Source organism: Chiloscyllium plagiosum, chromosome 24, assembly GCF_004010195.1.
Source record: "Chiloscyllium plagiosum isolate BGI_BamShark_2017 chromosome 24, ASM401019v2, whole genome shotgun sequence".
Taxonomy (NCBI): Eukaryota; Metazoa; Chordata; class Chondrichthyes; order Orectolobiformes; family Hemiscylliidae; genus Chiloscyllium; species Chiloscyllium plagiosum.
Genome location: NC_057733.1, coordinates 47,063,427 through 47,081,337, shown reverse-complemented (window position 1 = coordinate 47,081,337; position 17,911 = coordinate 47,063,427). Strand labels below are relative to the sequence as shown.

The following is a 17,911-nucleotide window of genomic DNA, read 5'->3' as shown; positions in this document are numbered from 1 at the left end:
CGCACCGAATTATTCACCCTACTTTGCACAAGAGACACAAACAAAGGCCTCTTCATCGATTTTCATCCTCACCTTCACTTGTCCAAAGCCAATGGTCAGAGCAGCAGAGGAGGTGAATCCCTTTATGACCGGATAGGAAATAAAATCAACCAGGAAGCCTAGAATCAAACAGGAATGGGATTATTTACCAGACTGGAATCTGCACCAGGATTGGGACAGGGTGTATTAATTCAAGAGTTTAACAACGAGAGTGAGTCGTTAGAAAGTAAAATAAACTGCAACCCCGATAGAGAGGAGGAGGGGGGGTGCAGTGTCCACATGACAATTGTCCCTCAGACTCACCCGAGTGAAGGCCATGTTCTAGAGTGTTTGTAAAATGACTCCACATTTCTGCCTGGCCCAGAGGAATCAGACCAGCTGTGATCTCACAGAGTAGTGGAGCAGGTTCAAACATAGCCGCTGTTGCATTTGGGAGATGTGTCAGCTGCTTAGTGCACAGCAAGATCCCAGCAACAGAATTTTTAAAAATTATTTAAGATACTTTGCTAATGAACCTGTTCAGAGATGTTATTACACACCTCTGGAGGAGGTGGGACCTGAAGTCGGGCCTCCCTGTTCAGCAATAGGGACACTACTACTGTACCACAATACGGCTCTCAAAAAGATGAGTTTTTTTTTAAGAAAAGGTGTTTTCTGATCATCCCAGACAGAGATGTTATTATATACTTCATAATAACTTGACAACATATTGTGGTGATGACAGGTGAGGGATGACAACTGGAAACCAGGAAGAGTTTTTCTTTGGAACAGTGCGAGGGGCCGCTCTCACGTCCACCCGAGGGGGCAGATGGCGCCATAATTTATCATATCCTTCCACAGCGCAGTATTGCATAGAGACTTGCTGAAACAGAGCTCACATTTCTGGTGGGGGTTGGGGGAATAGATGGTTATTGGCTGGGGCCAGGGAGGATGCACAGCTTTGACAGATTTGCCATTGTTAACACCAGGGTTCACCTGCAAATTGCAACAATACCACAGGCTGTGCTCTATCAGACACTACATCCCACTCCAAAGGAGAGCGGGAGGGGGTGATGAAGGAGCTGACTGTGTTCAATCGAGTCTGTGTGCTTCAAGAGAGTGCCTCACCGAGTTGCAGGATGCCCATAGCGAGTTGAATGCAGCCACAAAGGAATGCCAGCAACACCGCATAAACTGGATCATGGTTGGCGTATGAAGCAACCAGGAGGGACATGATCGCAGTCGGACCCAGCGTGATATCCTTCGAGGTACCCAGGAGGCAGTAGACAAAGCAGCCCATAAACGACGAATAGAGCCCATACTGAGATAGAGAGAGAGAGAGAGAAAGAGAGACATCAAGCCAATCAACATTTCTACAACACTTTTGGCTGGCTGATAGAAGAGGAGAGGGAGCAAAAAAGGCCATTCAGCCCCTTGACTCTGCTATATCATTGAAGGAGATCATTGCCTGTTCTGTCGCTTCACCTCATGGTTTCCCTGACAACAATCTATTGGTACACTTTGAACAGGTAAAGGAGGTGGCCTGAACTTTAAAAACAGTGTTACAAAGTTATGTTTTCTCTCCTTCCCCTCCACCTCATGCCAACTAAACCAACACCTGCACGAATGAAAATTCAAGTCAGGCCCAAGGAGTGACCCCAAAACACAAAAATAATCAGAGCAATACATCATGGAAACAGGCCCTTCGGCCCAAACTGCTCCATGCTGACCATGGTACCCACTCGGCTAGTTCCAATTGCCCACATTTGCTCCATATCCCTCTCAACCCTTGCCATCCATGTATCTATCCAAATGTTTTTAAAATAGTGCTATTGTACCAGCCTCAACCACTTTCTCTGGCAGCCCATTCCATACACGCACCACTCTCTGTGTGAAGACGAGGCCCTTCTTAAATCTTTCCCCTCTCACCTTAAACCCATGCCCTCTAGTTTTCAATTCCCCATTCTTGGGAAAAAGACGATATACATTCATCCTATCTATGCTCAGGATTTTATACGCCTCATAAGGTCACCCCTCATTCTCCTATGTTCCAAAGAACAAAGTCCACTGGTTGAATTAGAGTTAGTTAGTCTAAGGGGTGTGACAGTCTCCTGAAACACAGCGTCCAGGTGACTCTCCCCTCCCTGACATGTTGCAATGTTTCAAGCTCAGACTTCCTGAGTCTGAGGCATGGTGGCTCAATGGTTAGCACCCCTGCCTCACAGCGCCAGGGACCTGGGTTCGATTCCAGCCTTGGTAGACTTTCTCCTTATGTCTGTGTAGGTTTCCTCTGGGTGCTCCAGTTTCCTCCTACAATCCAAAGATGTGCAGGTCAGGTGAATTATCGAAGTGTGTGGTGCTGGAAAAGCACAGCTGGTCAGGCAGCATCCAAGGAGCAGGAGAACTGACATTTCAGGCATAAGCCCTTTGTCAGAAGGGCTTATGCCCGAAATGTCGATTCTCCTGCTCCTTGGATGCTGCTGACCAGCTATACTTTTCCAGCACCACACCTTCCGACTCTAATCTCCAACAGATTATCTGCAATCCTCACTTTCTCCAGGTCAGGTGAATTGGCCATTCTAAATTGCCCATGGTGTTCAGGGATGCGTAGGTTAGGTGCATTAGTTAGGGGTAAATGTAGAGTAATGGGGAATGGGTTTGGATGGGATACTTTTCAGGGGGTCAGTGTGGTCGTGTCGGGCTGAAGGGCCTACTTCCACACTGTAGGTATTCTATTTAAAAAAATGTCCTATTCTGGCCAACCTCTCCCTTCCATTCTATCAGATACAGCAAGACTGGTGAAAAATGGCTGGTTTTGTTTGTGGGCTCTGTTCTTGCACTCAGCGTGGCTCACAAGAAATCTCAAGACAGAGAGAAAAAAAAAATCCTGCCTCTCAGACTCCTGCTAGAGATAGGAAGAAGTGGGAGATGGTCAATATCGTAGTATATATTCATGTCAACATCAGCCTCATCATTTTTACTCCAAGAGGGTAATATTTTACATTCCTCACATAAACACCATCCTGTAATACTCAAGGATTAAAGCCCAAGAGTCTAAAGTTTTACCTTGGAAATGTCAAATGATTTGATTTTGTAGCAAAATATACAAATGGCAAATTTACTGGTTAGTAAATGAATAAGTGGTCATCAATGAATTAATTCTGTGTGTTTATGGTTTTTATTTTATTTCACTGTAACGGTCTTTCTTTGGAGTCCACAAAATAACCACACACCATCCCGAAAGTATTGACCGTGTGAAAGATGATCCTATAACCTTTGACCTCCACAAATTTGTTTGTTATTTGTGAAACAGAGGAGCGGTTGTATATTTTAGTCTCCAGGAGAGTGATCAGTTTTCTTTAAAAAAAATATTGTTATACATCTGTAATAACGTGAAGAATCAGTTGGGTAATTTGAAGTCATTGCCTTTCCATTAAAGGCTGAATAGTTACAGCTCACAAGGAGGCCATAATGACAGCATTGATGCTAACAAAAAGGAACAATTCAACCAAAGCCATTTTCCACACCACATGGCCCTGCACATTCTTCTGTTTCAGATAACAATCCAATTCCCTTCTGAATGCCTTCCTCCAACACACGCTGAGGGAGTGTATTCCAGACTTCAGCATTGGATATGGGAGGCAAATTAGGCCATTCGGCCCATCAAGTCTGCTCCGCCATTCAATTATGGCTGACATTTTTCTCAATCTTATTCTCCTGCCTCCTCCCTGTATCCTTTGAACCCCTCACTAATCAAGAACCTGTCTGGATCCACACAGAAATTGCTGGAAAAGCTCAGCATCGGTGGAGAGAAATCAGAGTTAACGTTTCGGGTTGAGTGACCCTTCCTCAGAACCTGCTGAGCTTTTCCAGCAATTCCTGTTTTGTTTCTGATTTACAGCATCTACAGTACTTTTTGGTTTTTATTTACCTGTCGAGGCCTGTTGTTCCACACATTTTACCTCACATTGCCCAAATGTCCTTTACCGATTACCTTAACTCTGTGCTCTCAGATTCCCAACACCTTCAGCGATGGGAACAGTTTCTCCCTATCTACACTGTCCAGACCCCTCATGGTTTTGAGCACCTTCATCAAAACCTGCCTTCTCCTCGCCAACCAATGGACGAGAAATTCCTCATGGCAGGAGCGAGATGGGTTGAACTGTTTTCCCTCCCACACAGCCAAGGTTGGATGCTCCACCCCTAGAGGACTGCTGCTTACCTGAACAGGGAGGCCAGCGATCTCAGCATAGGCCAAGCCCTGAGGCACCACAGTCAGGCCCACGGTCAGCCCTGCCAGTAAATCCATCCGCAGCCACTGAAGGCTATACTGGGGCAGCCAACGCAGGATAGGGAGTCTCTTCTTCAGAGTGTGATAGGAGCAGAATTTCCTAACTACAGAGCTCATGGCTGGTGTTCCAGTCACCTCGGGGTGATCAGGGCACTTTATTGGCACCGCCTGGAGTCTCGGTTTCCACCTATTCTTCCTGAAGTGATTTTCCCACTGGCACGGACTGTGTCCAGATCCCTAGGGTAACTTAGTCACCTCCGTGGCTAGGAGAGAGTGAGGATTGCAGATGCTGGAGATTAGAGTCTAGACGTGTGGTGCTGGAAAAGCACAGCCGGTCAGGCAGCATCCGAGGAGCAGGAGAATCGGCGTTTCAGGCAAGCGCTGTCCACGGCTGTCCAGTTTGGTCCCCATCTCCTCCGAGCATCCAAAGACACCTGAAAAATGATCAAATTAAACATTTTTTGTTATATATATTTTTTTAAAAATCACTCAATAAAAACACAGCACACAGGAAACTCTCTGACAAAAGAAGTTTAAACACCCTGACCTTGACAAGTAAAAACCAAAAGAGCTGCAGATGCTGTGAATCAGACCAAAACAGAAATTGCTGGAAAAGCTCAGCAGGTCTGGCAGCATCTGTGAAGAGAAAGCGGAGTTAACGTTTCAGGTCCAATAGTCCCAGAAGAGGGGAAACACTTGAGAACTGTGTCAACTTCATCTAATGAAGGAGCGGCGCTGTGAAAGCTTGTGATTTCAAATAAATCTGTCCGACTATAACCTGGTGTCATATGACTTCTGAGTTCACTCAAAGAATGCAGAATCTTCCTGAACACAGATCAGGAATTACCCCAACACTGAAACAGGGCAGTCAGGTCAGGAGGAACTGAAATGCCCCACCACACTCCCCAATTACGGCAGCATGGTGGCTTAGTGGTTAGCACTGCTGCCTCTCAGTGCCAGGGACCCAGGTTCGATTCCAGCCGCGGGTGGCTGTCCGTGTGGAGTTTGTACATTCTCCCCGTGTCTGCGTGGGTTTCTTCTGGGTGCTCTGGTTTCCTCCCACAATCCAAAGATGTGCAGTAAACCAATCTGGTTCATTAATGCCCTTTGGAGAAGGAAACTGCCATCCTGGTCTGGCCTACATGTGACTCCAAACCCAAGCAATGTGGCTCTTAACTGCCCTCTGGGCAATTAGGGATGGGCAATAAACACTGACCCAGCCAGCACTGCCCACATCCCCTGAATGAATATTAAAAAAAAAGGTTAGGGGAATTGACCATGCTAAATTGCCCACAGTAAATTAAATGAATGAGTCAGGGAGGAGAAAGTAAGGACTGCAGATGCTGGAGGTCAGAGTGGAGGGTGTAATGTTGGAAAAGCACAGCAGGCCAGAGAGCATCCCAGGACCAGGAGAGTCAACGTTTCAGGCATAATCCCTTTATCCTGCAGCTCGGATGCTGCTTGACCTGCTGTGCTTTTCCAGCACAACCCTCTCGAATGCATTAAAGTCAGGGGTAATGTAGAGCAATAGGATAAGGGAATGGGTGGGATGCTGTTCGGAAGATCGATGTGGACTTGTTGGGGTCGAATGGCCTGTTTCCACACTGTAGAGATTCTATGAATTCTTCAATTAATTGTATGAAATAAAAAAAAGAGATGCTGTGGTGCCGATAGGCCTTCTTTCAGGGGGATGGGGGTGGGATAAGAGAGATGATCAAGACACTATCCTCCAGGCAGGATGTAGACTCAATCGTGCAGCACTGTTACAAGGAAGATTGCAAAATTCCGAGGTTACAGTATAGATCCGACAAGTGACCACAAATTCACCGATAGAACTCGAGAAGGGAAGTGATAAAGAAACAGAATATCATCAGACTGATTTTTAAAATAAATACTCACATTGTCACCATGTTCACATCAACAAGAAAGCCAAAATTAATAAGATACACACACATCTTTAAGAAGGAAACAAAACACATTTAATCTTTTAAAGTATCAATTAAAACTCCCGGAACGCTGAGGTGGTCTTAAAAGAGTTAAAACCAAACGATTTCTTTGTGAAGTTTCCAAACTTGGACAGGAGGCAGAGGATCAGTCAGAAACCCCCCCTTTCAGATTCTCACTCACTCACATCCTGCAGCCGGGAGGAGATCTTCCAGTTTCTGGATTATTTTGGGGATCTGGGTCACATGACCGCCTCTCATGTGATCAGCAACAAATGTATCTTTCACTTCCGGGAAATTGGCCATTCCTGAGGGAGAGAGGGGATCGCTGGCTCGGTTTCATGACATTGATTCGATTTAGTTTTATTGAGTTAGCGCTTCAGTCACGGTTTGGTGTCAGTGAATAATCGGGGAATTGTCCCGGGGCTGCATGGCCAGCCAGTTTGTCACTTGTGTTTGAAGTTTCTGGGTGTTGGAGGGGAAGGGAAGCATGTTCTCAGCTGTTTCAGGGGTCCCTGTCTGGGGCTTGCTGCTTTTAGGAATCGGTCATTCATGGGCTCAGCAGAGGAACAGGAATGTGCTTCTTATCATCGGTGAGCAGTCAAGATTAACATTCACCTCCCAGCCTTTCCCTCAACTTGCCAGCATAGGGACAGGCCATTCGGCCCCACTGCGCCTACACTCCTATCTCTAACCCTGGCACCTTCTGCGTTCATGTGGCGCCCCCTTTGCCTACACCTTGGATCCCAAGGACTCCACCCCTTCAGGGCTGGGGTGCAAAGATCAGGGCAGACACCTTGCTGCTGTACTGAGGGAGTGCAGCACTGTTGGGAGTCGTCTGGTTACTTTTTCCGCCAGGCGTTAAACTGAGATCTGGCCTGACCTTTCGGGGAGGCGAAGGGGTGTACATGATCTCTCAGCCTCTGACAGTCAGGTGTTATCCCCAGGGTCGGTCTCAGTATCTATTCCTCAATTAAGATCACAAGGACAGGGTTTGCACGGTGATGTGTAATGGTCATGTTGGTTCTATTCCTTCACGACTGCAATCCGAGATGGAGGACGGGGAAAATACTGTGGCTGTAACAGGCTGCTCCTTTTTTTTGTTTTTTATGAGGTGTTGGAGGTGATTTCCTCGAATTCCAGGAGCAGCAATTCCTGTTTTATACGCTGTTGCATTGTTTTGGAACTTTGGAGGCAAAAAAAGTCAAACCAACAGCACTTTTAAAAGGGAGAGGAACAGACAAAGGCAGCACATGGTGAGGTCATTGCAGGAGAGAGAGAGAGAAACCCGCACTGCTAACTGACACAGATATGCATAGGAAGGGTTTAGAGGGATATGGGCCAAGTGCTGGCAAATGGGACTAGATTTGGTTAGGTTAACTGGTCGGCATGGACGAGTTGGACCGAAGGGTCTGTTTCCGTGCTGTACATCCCTATGACTATTGTGGTAGTATACTACCTTTGAGAGAGGAGGCCTGCTGCTAAGATGTGTAAAAACATCTGAACAGAGTAATTAGAAAATTGTCACCAACATTCTATTTAGATCCAAGTCTATATTTCTTTCAATCAATGTCTCTCATATCACCTTGTACCCACTCAGTTTTCTGCTGAATTTTGGGTTAAATGTATTAATCACTGTCCAAGCTAATATTGCTGGCCCCTATGTTCTGGCCTTGTCTATGACTGGAATCATCTTCTCTGAGCCTACTTTAATGTAGGCACAGGGGTTAAATGTATTAATCACTGTCTAAGCTAATATTGCTGGCCCCTATGTTCTGGCCTTGTCTATGACTGGAATCATCTTCTCTGTGCCTACTTTAATGTAGGCACAGGTCCACAAACATTGTGTCTTTTACAAATCCCAGCCTCAAACCTCGACTGTCATTCTAGACAGGGAATAGAGTCATCGAGATGTACAGCATGGAAACAGACCCTTCAGTACCCAATCTAGTCCCACCTGCCAGCACCTGGCCCATATCCCTCCAAACCCTTCCTATTCATACAGTACAGAAACAGGCCCTTCGGCCCAAATTGTCCATGCTGACCAAGTTTCCCATGCTGAACTAGCCCGATCCCTGTAAGCCTTTCCTCTTCATGTAGCTGTCCAAATGTCGTTGAAGTGTTGTAACTGTTCATTACTCCACCATCTGCAAACTTACTAATCATGCCTCTTATATTCTCATCTGAGTTGTTTATATAAATGATAAACAACAGTATTCGGTGAGTGCTCAGTACACCATTGCTACTGGTGATAGATGCAGAATGATAGAATCACCGAATTGTTACAGTGCAGAAGGAAGCCACTCGGCCCATCATGTTGTCGCTGGCTCTCTGAGCATCATAACTAACTGCACATTGTTTCTGTTTAAATGACAATCCAGTGCCTCTTAAGTAGCTGAATTGAAACTTCCTTCTCCACCATACTGCCAGGCATTGCGTTCCAGACTGACAACTCTTTCAGCCAACAATCTGTTTCCCACCTCACACTTGCTTCCTCTGCAAAACACTTGAAAGCTGTACCGTCGGGTTCTCGATCTGTTCACGGACAGTAACAGTTTCTCCCTCTTCGCTCTGCCCACACCACCTGTGATTTTAAAAACCTCTATCAGATTTGCTCTTAGCCTTTTCCTTTCTAGTTCCAACATCTCCGATTATCCTCAAAACTGAAGTCCCTCATTCCTGGAACTGTTTTTGTGAGCTTCTCCTGAATGCTCTCCACTGCTTCCGAGAGTGTGGCACCCAGAGCTGTACGTAAAGTTGTTGTCAATGTGTGATTGGCGCTTGGGTAGTCAGTTGTGGTAGTCTTCGACCACAAGCGGGTTTTGATGTAACCTCTCCTCCCTGTTTGCTCTGACAGCGGATGATGCCGGCTTTGAGACTGAGGTGTATAACAATACAGCGATCCGGACCCCACACCTCAACCAGCTCGCCAAACGCAGCGTCATCTTCCGAAACGCCTTCTCATCCGTCAGCAGCTGCTCCCCCAGCCGCTCTGCTATCTTAACCGGGTTGCCTCAGGTACTCTTACCACATGCGTGTTTAAAAACAATTCCCATTGCTCTCTGTTCCTCATGGTCTTTACCAGATCCTGTAAAAGTACAGGTCGTTCTGCTATAATACGTGTTTCGTCAGCGTGAATTGGCTATAACGTGATTGGGGGATTGTGGACGCTGTTTTGATAACCCAAGCTTTCTGCCGCATGGTGTAGCGATTGTCTGTTGGCGATTTTCTACAGCACAGAGTTGACAAGGAACATAACTGCGGTGTTATAGCAGAACAACTCATAGCTGAAAGCTTTAGCACACTGCCCACAGGCAGAACAAGCAGATCCTCATGCCACACAGAAACAGACAAAATAGGAGCCAGAACCATTCGGCCCCTCCAACCTCCTGTCCCCATTCATGTCGTTGTCGCTGATCATCTGACTCAGTCACCTCTTCCAAATTCTCCCCCATATCCTTTGATCCCTTTAGCCTCAAGTGCTGTATCTGACTCCTTCTCAAAAACATACCATGTTTTAAACTCAGTGAGCATTGTCAGAAGACCACGCGAAGCCAGGTTATAGTCTGACAGGTTTATTTGGAATCATAGAATCCCTACCGTGTGGAAACAGGCCCTTCGGCCCAACAAGTCCACACCAACCCTCCAAAGAGTAACCCATCCAGACCAATTCCCTTATCCCTGACTTAATGCACCTAGCCTACACATCTCTGAACACTACGGGCAATTTAACATGGCCAATCCACCTAACCTGCACATCTTTGGACTATGGGAGGAAACTGGAGCATTCAGGGGAAACCCACGTAGACACCGGGAGAATGTGCAAACTCCACACAGACAGTAGCCTGAGGCTGGAATCAAACCCGGGTCCCTCTTGCTGTGAGATAACAGTGCTAATCACTGAGCCACTGTCTCTTTCCATCCTGTAAAACTCTGACTCTATGATTAGATCTGTAGTTTGACAAATTTGAGGCAATTTAGGGATTGAGAGTATTAGCTTTCAGCGCACTGCTTTCAGTTTTATTTATGTTTTGTTCAATGTATCGTTTTAATTGTGTGATACTGTGATCTTTTGCTATAAATTCTGTATCTTATAATCCTGTCCCACTAATTACCTGATTAAGGAGCAGTCTTCTGAAAGCCAGTGCTTCCAAATAAACCTGTTGGGACTATAAACTAACGTTGTGTGATTTTTAACTTTGCCCACCCCAGTCCAACACTGGCACCTCCACATCATTTCTGGATGAGAGTTCCAAACATCTTCTACCCATTCTGCGTAGAATTGCTTCCTAAAATCTCTCCTGAATAGTCTGACCCTAATTCGCAGACACAGCTCCCTAATTCCAGGTTCTCCAATAGTTTACATTCATCTGCCCTGTCTTTTCCTGTGAATATTTTGAGGACTTCAATCAGATCACCCTTTAGATTTCCAAATTCTAGAGAAAAAAACCTAATCTCTCCTCATAACTTAGCCCCTAAAGCCCAGGAACTATTCTTGGGCCAATAAATCTTTCCGAAGGTGTGACGACAGATCCGCTAACTATACTCCAAGCGGGGTCTAACTAGAGTTTGTATAACTCTACTATCCTTGTACTCTAATCCTTTGGATTATAAAAGCCAGCAGTTCATGAGCTTTCTTGGTTGGTTTCTGCACCTGTTTGTGGCATTTTAAAGATCTTTGCATCTGAACATCACCACCGCACCCCCCCAAGTCTACTTGGACACCTATCGAACAGGGTAAGTGCTGGGAGAGATTTGGAGCTCTGTTTGTCAGAGGCATGGGGTCACTTGGAGTTTTCAAGGGTTGGAATGACAGCAGGCAAATGGAATTGAGGCACAGACCAGCCACGATCCTGGAAAAGGGCCAGCAGATCTGAAAGGCAGAGCGACTGCCTTCCTGTTTTTTTTTTTAATCACAGGCTTGGGATCAGCAAGAAGCTGGGATAGTTGCTCGAACCCCAGCGTGGGGGAGGTGTTGGCAATAATCAGCTCCTTCCACCCCCCTCGAGCCAATAATACAAGGGCACTGTCTCAGTTCCCACACTCTAAGACATTCCCAAAGGGATGGGCGTGGTGCCGAGTTTCTCCCTCGGGAGCCGGTCTCCCTGCACTACCTTGACCGAGGTATCATTTTCCGGGCAGTGCGAGAGTTTCTCTGGAGCTGGTGGTGAGCTGAGTTTTCCTTCTGAGTGAATAGAGACGAGGCAGATATCCGTGTAGAGGGTGAGTGGACAAGCTTTCACAACCACCCATGTTTAAAATCACCCCCGACCACCAGCCCTGCTAGAAGATTATATAGGACGATACTGCATATATGTTACATATAGATGTATATGGTACAGATATACAACGTAGAAACAGACCATTCAGCCCAACTATCCATGCCCATGTTTATGTCTCTGATCAAATCTTTCTCAAATCTACCATCAAGATCCTCCATTCCCTTCTCCCTCAGCTCCTTGTCTGGCTTCCCTTTGACTGTATCTGTATTATTCACTTTGTGCAGTTACTTCTACAGTCCAACCGTATGGCCAGCTTAAAACACACACACGCACATACATACATTCGATTACATGTGTACAAATATGCACATGTAGACATAAACACGCACACGCACACGTAGTTATGAACATATGCACATGCAGACACACCAGTGCATGCACACAGACATATACATATGGACATTCACATCTGGAACTGGGGATCTGAGACAGGTCCTGGGTCCTAAGGCTGGGTTCTTAGTGAGTGTCAGTATCACACAGACGCATCGTGCAGACTGTGAGTGGACTTGAGAAAGGCTGAGAGATTTCCGCCAGGGGTTTGACCGGCGTTTCTGTGTTTTGCAGCATCAGAATGGGATGTATGGACTGCACCAGTCCGTTCACCACTTCAACTCCTTCGACTCCGTCAGAAGTTTACCGTTGCTGCTCCGTCAGTCTCACATCAAGACAGGTGAGGGTTTCAACACAGATGGAGTCCGAATTCTAAACTGATTTCACGCTGTTCGCATTGTCACTGTCATTCCTGATGCCTCAGAGCCCATAACACACTCCACCCGCCTGCACTATCCTGTGTCTAACACGCTCCTGCCCTGTGCACTATCCTGCATGTAACCCGCTCCTGCCACTTTCACTATCCTGCGTGTAACACGCTCCTCCCTTGTGCACTATCCTGCGTGTAACACATTCCTGCCCCATGCACAATCCTGCATGTAACACGCTCTTGCCCTGTGCACTATCCTGCGTGTAACCCGCTCCTGCCCCGTGCACTGTCCGGCGTGTAGCACGCTCCTGCCCCGTGCACTATCCTGCGTGTAACATACTCCTGTCCTGTGCACTATCCTGCATGTAATCCGCTCCTGCCCCTTTCACTATCCTGCGTGTAACACGCTCCTGCCTTGTGTACTATCCTGCGAGTAACATGCTCCTGCCCCGTGCACAATCCTGCATGTAACACGCTCTTGCCCTGTGCACTATCCTGCGTGTAACACGCTCCTGCCCGTCCATTGTCCTGCGTGTAGCATGCTCCTGCCCCGTGCACTATCCTGCGTGTAACACATTCCTGCCCTGTGCACTATCCTGCATGTAACCCGCTCCTGCCCCTTTCACTATCCTGCGTGTAACACGCTCCTGCCTTGTGCACTATCCTGCGTGTAACACGCTCCTGCCCCGTGCACAATCCTGCATGTAACACGCTCTTGCCCTGTGCACTATCCTGCGTGTAACCCGCTCCTGCCCCGTGCACTATCCTGCGTGTAACACACTCCTGCCCCGTGCACAATTCCGTGTAATCCGCTCCTGCCCCATGCACTATTCCGTGTAATCCTCTCCTGCCCCGTGCACTATCTTGCATGTAACCCGCTCCTGCCCCATGCACTGTGCTGCGTGTAACACACTCCTGCCCCGTGCACTATTCCGTGTAACCCGCTCCTGCCCCATGCACTATCCTGCGTGTAACCCGCTCCTGCCCCATGCACTGTCCTGCGTGTAACACACTCCTGCTCCGTGCACTATTCCGTGTAATCCGCTCCTGCCCCGTGCACTATCCTGCATGTAACCTGCTCCTGCCCTGTGCACTATCCTGCGTGTAACCTGCTCCTGCAGTGTGCACTGTCCTGCGTCTAACACACTCCAGCCCCGTGCACTATCCTGCGTGTAACACACTCCAGCCCCATGCACTATCTGTGTAACCCGCTCCTGCCCCATGCACTGTCCTGCGTGTAACGCGCTCCTTCCCCGTGCACTATCCTGCGTGTAACGCGCTCCTGCCCCGTGCACTAATTGTGTAACCCACTCCTGCCCCGTGCACTATTCCGTGTAATCCGCTCCTGCTCCGTGCACTATCCTGCGTGTAACCCGCTCCTGCCCCGTGCACTATCCTGCGTGTAACACACTCCTGCCCCGTGCACTGTCCTGCGTGTAACACACTCCTGCCCCGTGCACTATCTGTGTAACCCGCTCCTGCCCCGTGCACTATTACGTGTAATCCGCTCCTGCCCTGTGCACTATCTGTGTAACCCGCTCCTGCCCCGTGCACTGTTCTGCGTGTAACCCGCTCCTGCCCCGTGCACTATCCTGCGTGTAACCCGCTCTAGCCCCGTGCACTGTCCTGTATGTAACACGCTCCAGCCCCATGCACTATCTGTGTAACCCGCTCCTGCTCCGTGCACTGTCCTGCATGTAACACACTCCAGCCCCGTGCACTATCCTGCGTGTAACATACTCCAGCCCCATGCACTATCTGTGTAACCCGCTCCTGCTCCATGCACTGTCCTGCATGTAACACACTCCTGCCCCGTGCACTATCTGTGTAATCCACTCCTGCCCCGTGCACTATCTGTGTAACCCGCTCCTGCCACATGCACTGGCCTGCGTGTAATCCGCTCCTGCACCGGGCACTGTCCTGCATGTAACGCGCTCCTTCCCCGTGCACTATCCTGAGTGAAACGCGCTCCTGCCCCGTGCACTATCCTGCGTGTAACCCGCTCCTGCCCCATGCACTGTCCTGCGTGTAACACACTCCTGCCCCGTGCACTATTCCGTGTAATCTGCTCCTGCCCCGTGCACTATCCTGCGTGTAACACACTCCTGCCCCGTGCACTATTCCGTGTAATCTGCTCCTGCCCCGTGCACTATCCTGCGTGTAACCCGCTCCTGCCCCATGCACTAGCCCCATGCACTATCTGTGTAACCCGCTCCTGCTCCATGCACTGTCCTGCATGTAACACACTCCTGCCCCGTGCACTGTCCTGCATGTAACATACTCCAGCCCCGTGCACTATCCTGCGTGTAACACACTCCAGCCCCATGCACTATCTGTGTAACCCGCTCCTGCCACATGCACTGGCCTGCGTGTAATCCGCTCCTGCACCGGGCACTGTCCTGCATGTAACACGCTCCTCCTCTGTGCACTATCCTGCGTGTAACCCGCTCCTGCCCCATGCACTGTCCTGCGTGTAACACACTCCTACCCCGTGCACTATTCCGTGTAATCCGCTCCTGCCCCGTGCACTATCCTGCATGTAACCCGCTCCTGCCCCGTGCACTGTCCTGCGTGTAACACACTCCTGCACCGTGCACTATTCCGTGTAATCTGCTCCTGCTCCGTGCACTATCCTGCGTGTAAGCTGCTCCTGCCCCGTGCACTGTCCTGCGTGTAACCCGCTCCTGCCCCATGCACTATCCTGCGTGTAACCCGCTCCTGCCCCATGCACTATTCCGTGTAGCCCGGTCCTGCCCCGTGCACTATCCTGCGTGTAACCCGCTCCTGCCCCGTGCACTGTCCTGCGTGTAACACACTCCAGCCCCGTGCACTGTCCTGCGTGTAACACACTCCAGCCCCGTGCACTATCCTGCGTGTAACCTGCTCCTGCACCGTGCACTGTTCTGCGTGTAACCCGCTCCTGCCCCGTGCACTATCCTGCGTGTAACCCGCTCCAGCCCCGTGCACTGTTCTGCGTGTAACCCGCTCCAGCTCCGTGCACTGTCCTGTGTCTAACACACTCCCGCCCCATGCACTATCTGTGTAACCCACTCCTGTCCGGGCACTATCCTGCGTGTAACCCGCTCCTGCCCCGTGCACTATTCCGTGTAACCCGCACCTGCCCTGTGCACTATCCTGCGTGTAACCCGCACCTGCCCTGTGCACTATCCTGCGTGTAACCCGCTCCTGCCCCGTGCACTATCCTGCGTGTAACCCGCTCCAGCCCCGTGCACTGTCCTGCGTGTAACATACTCCAGCCCCGTGCACTATCCTGCGTGTAACACACTCCAGCCCCATGCACTATCTGTGTAATCCACTCCTGCCCGTGCACTATCTGTGTAAAGCGCTCCTGCCCCGTGCACTATCCTGCATGTAACACGCTCCTGCCCAGTGCATTATCCTGCGTGTAACCCGCTCCTGCCCCATGCACTGTCCTGCGTGTAACACACTCCTGCCCCGTGCACTATTCCATGTAATCCGCTCCTGCCCCGTGCACTATCCTGCATGTAACACGCTCCTGCCCAGTGCACTATCCTGCGTGTAACCCGCTCCTGCCCCATGCACTGTCCTGCGTGTAACACACTCCTGCACCGTGCACTATTCCGTGTAACCCGCTCCTGCCCCGTGCACTGTCCTGCGTGTAACCTGTTCCTGCCCCGTGCACTGTCCTGCGTGTAACCTGCTCCTGCCCCGTGCACTGTCCTGCGTGTAACCCGCTCCTGCCCTGTGCACTGTTCCGTGTAACCCGCACCAGCGCCGTGCACTATCCTGCGTGTAATCCGCACCTGCCCCGTGCACTATCTGTGTAACCCGCTCCTGCCCCGTGCACTGTTCTGCGTGTAACCCGCTCCTGCCCCGTGCACTGTTCTGCGTGTAACACGCTCCTGCCCCGTGCACTGTTCTGCGTGTAATATGCTCCTGCTTTTGGAATAAAACTAGGAAGAAGGATTAACTGTGAGGTGTGCAGCGTCGAACCCCCAAAAAGGGACAAACAAATTGGTGGAGTGAGTGGATTATCATTGGGTAATAAAAGGTAAAGCCATCCCAGTCCTTCCGGACCATAGGGCTGCTCTCCCGTTACCGAGAGACAACTAGTGAAGGTTTAACTTGAGGGTGACCGCACCTCGGGCGAGGGGAGAGGTTGAGCAGGAGAGTCTTTCGTCCTAACCTCAGCCGGTGTGGAATTTATTCCTTTTTAGGCTTAGTTAAAAGCATTAATGAAAGCAATAAAAAGAAAAATAATGTTTATCCTGTTTAGTAAAAATGTTAAAAAGAAAATAAAAATAAAAAACTGCCCTCTGCAGTTTCAGCAGCTCGTACGTTTACCTTTGAAATGACGGTATCTCTGTCCACCTTAGATGCCGAAGCTACATGTAAATGTTCATTAATCTGTTTCACTAGGTCACCATTTATAAGGTGAATTCGAGATTTGCAAATGTCCTTCCTCTCATACCTCGTTAAGGTAACGTTACCTTATCAGCAGCATATCTATCAAATACATATATATAGCTGTCGTATGAGCACTTTTCCTTCCCGTGTTTTGACAACAAAATTGTTGATGGCATTTTAATGGGTTATATTTTATTTTGATAATAACTACAAACTACTGAATAACTACAAAACAGTTCTGCACCAAAATGGGTCTGCGCCAAACCGGCCGTGCCGAATCGTTCGCGCCAAAATGGCTACGCCGAATGGTCCCACTCTGAACCCACACTGTTGGTGCCACTCTGCATTATGAACTAGCCGTCCAACCAGCTGAGCTAACCGACTCCTACTCATTCGATAATGATACTCATTAAGAGCTGGGTCAGGCACACTGGGCCGAATAGCCTCCTCCTTTGCTGTAACAACGCTGGGATTTTGTCCATAATTCTCAGTTACAGCCCCCCCCCACCTCGTCCGTGCATCTCACTGAGCGTAAACCCTCCTCTCCCTCATCTCATTTGACTTGGCCCTGTGTTAACGTGAATTCTTTCCTTCCCAATCTCATGGAGGTCGTTTTTTTTTTAAGCACTGTGATCCCATTGTTAACAAACTGCTGTCTCTTCTGTCCTTGCTGATAATTGTAGTTTGCCTTCTCTGACTGGTTCCATACTTGCGGTCCTCATTACAACTTCCTCACATTTGAAGTTTGGTCTTTTCTGTCTGTATTTATAGACAGTAGCCCACGGTGACGCTCAATAGCTGGCTATTTCTCCCAGTGTATTTTTGATTGTTCCGGCGTGTCTTACTTTTCCAGGAATAATTGGGAAGAAGCACGTTGGTCCGGATTCAGTCTATCCCTTTGATTACTCGGAGACTGAGGAGAACCACTCGATCCTGCAGGTCGGGAGGAACATCACCAAAATCAAACTGCTGGTGCGGCAATTCCTGCACACCGCGGCCGACAGGTAGGGCGTGGGGCAACTCGAAACTGCTCGGGCTATCCCCCAGCCCCAGCCCTGCCAGCCCGAGTCACAGCCGGGGGAGGGGGGGGGAGTGGGGGGGATCAGTGTCAGTGAAACTCATGCCTGGGCAGAGGTCAGTGCCTGAGTGACCAGGTGACTGGCACCACACACCCCCTCCTGCACCCCCTCCCCCACCCCCCAGGGTGAGCAGCCCCTCACATCCCCCCCCCCCCACCTCCCAGGGTGAGCAGCCCCTCATACTCCCCTCCCCCCACCCCCCAGGGTGA

General features: G+C 49.2%; 2 protein-coding genes across 5 annotated transcripts in view; one reads left to right on the top strand and one right to left on the bottom strand.

Moving 5' to 3' along the window:
- The window catches only part of slc26a11 (solute carrier family 26 member 11), a 30,204-nt gene extending 23,699 nt beyond the window's left edge, over nt 1-6,505 (bottom strand). The window contains exons 1-4 of one of the 4 annotated variants that reach the window (XM_043715007.1): nt 6,441-6,505; nt 4,241-4,743; nt 1,147-1,339; nt 73-158 (exon numbers count right to left, since the gene is read on the bottom strand). In XM_043715007.1, coding sequence (XP_043570942.1) covers nt 73-158; nt 1,147-1,339; nt 4,241-4,426 — 465 coding nt within the window. In that variant the 5' untranslated portion in view covers nt 4,427-4,743; nt 6,441-6,505. Of the gene's footprint in view, nt 1-72; nt 159-1,146; nt 1,340-4,240; nt 4,744-6,208; nt 6,417-6,436 lie in introns of those variants that run through there. The other 3 variants (XM_043715003.1, XM_043715006.1, XM_043715005.1) reach the window with 3 other exon arrangements.
- A 64-nt stretch (nt 6,506-6,569) lies between these two features.
- The window catches only part of sgsh (N-sulfoglucosamine sulfohydrolase (sulfamidase)), a 20,677-nt gene continuing 9,335 nt past the window's right edge, over nt 6,570-17,911 (top strand). Inside the window, exons 1-4 of the mRNA XM_043715008.1 lie at nt 6,570-6,845; nt 9,110-9,270; nt 12,099-12,204; nt 17,477-17,627. Coding sequence (XP_043570943.1) covers nt 6,743-6,845; nt 9,110-9,270; nt 12,099-12,204; nt 17,477-17,627 — 521 coding nt within the window. The 5' untranslated portion in view covers nt 6,570-6,742. The remainder of the gene's footprint in view (nt 6,846-9,109; nt 9,271-12,098; nt 12,205-17,476; nt 17,628-17,911) is intronic.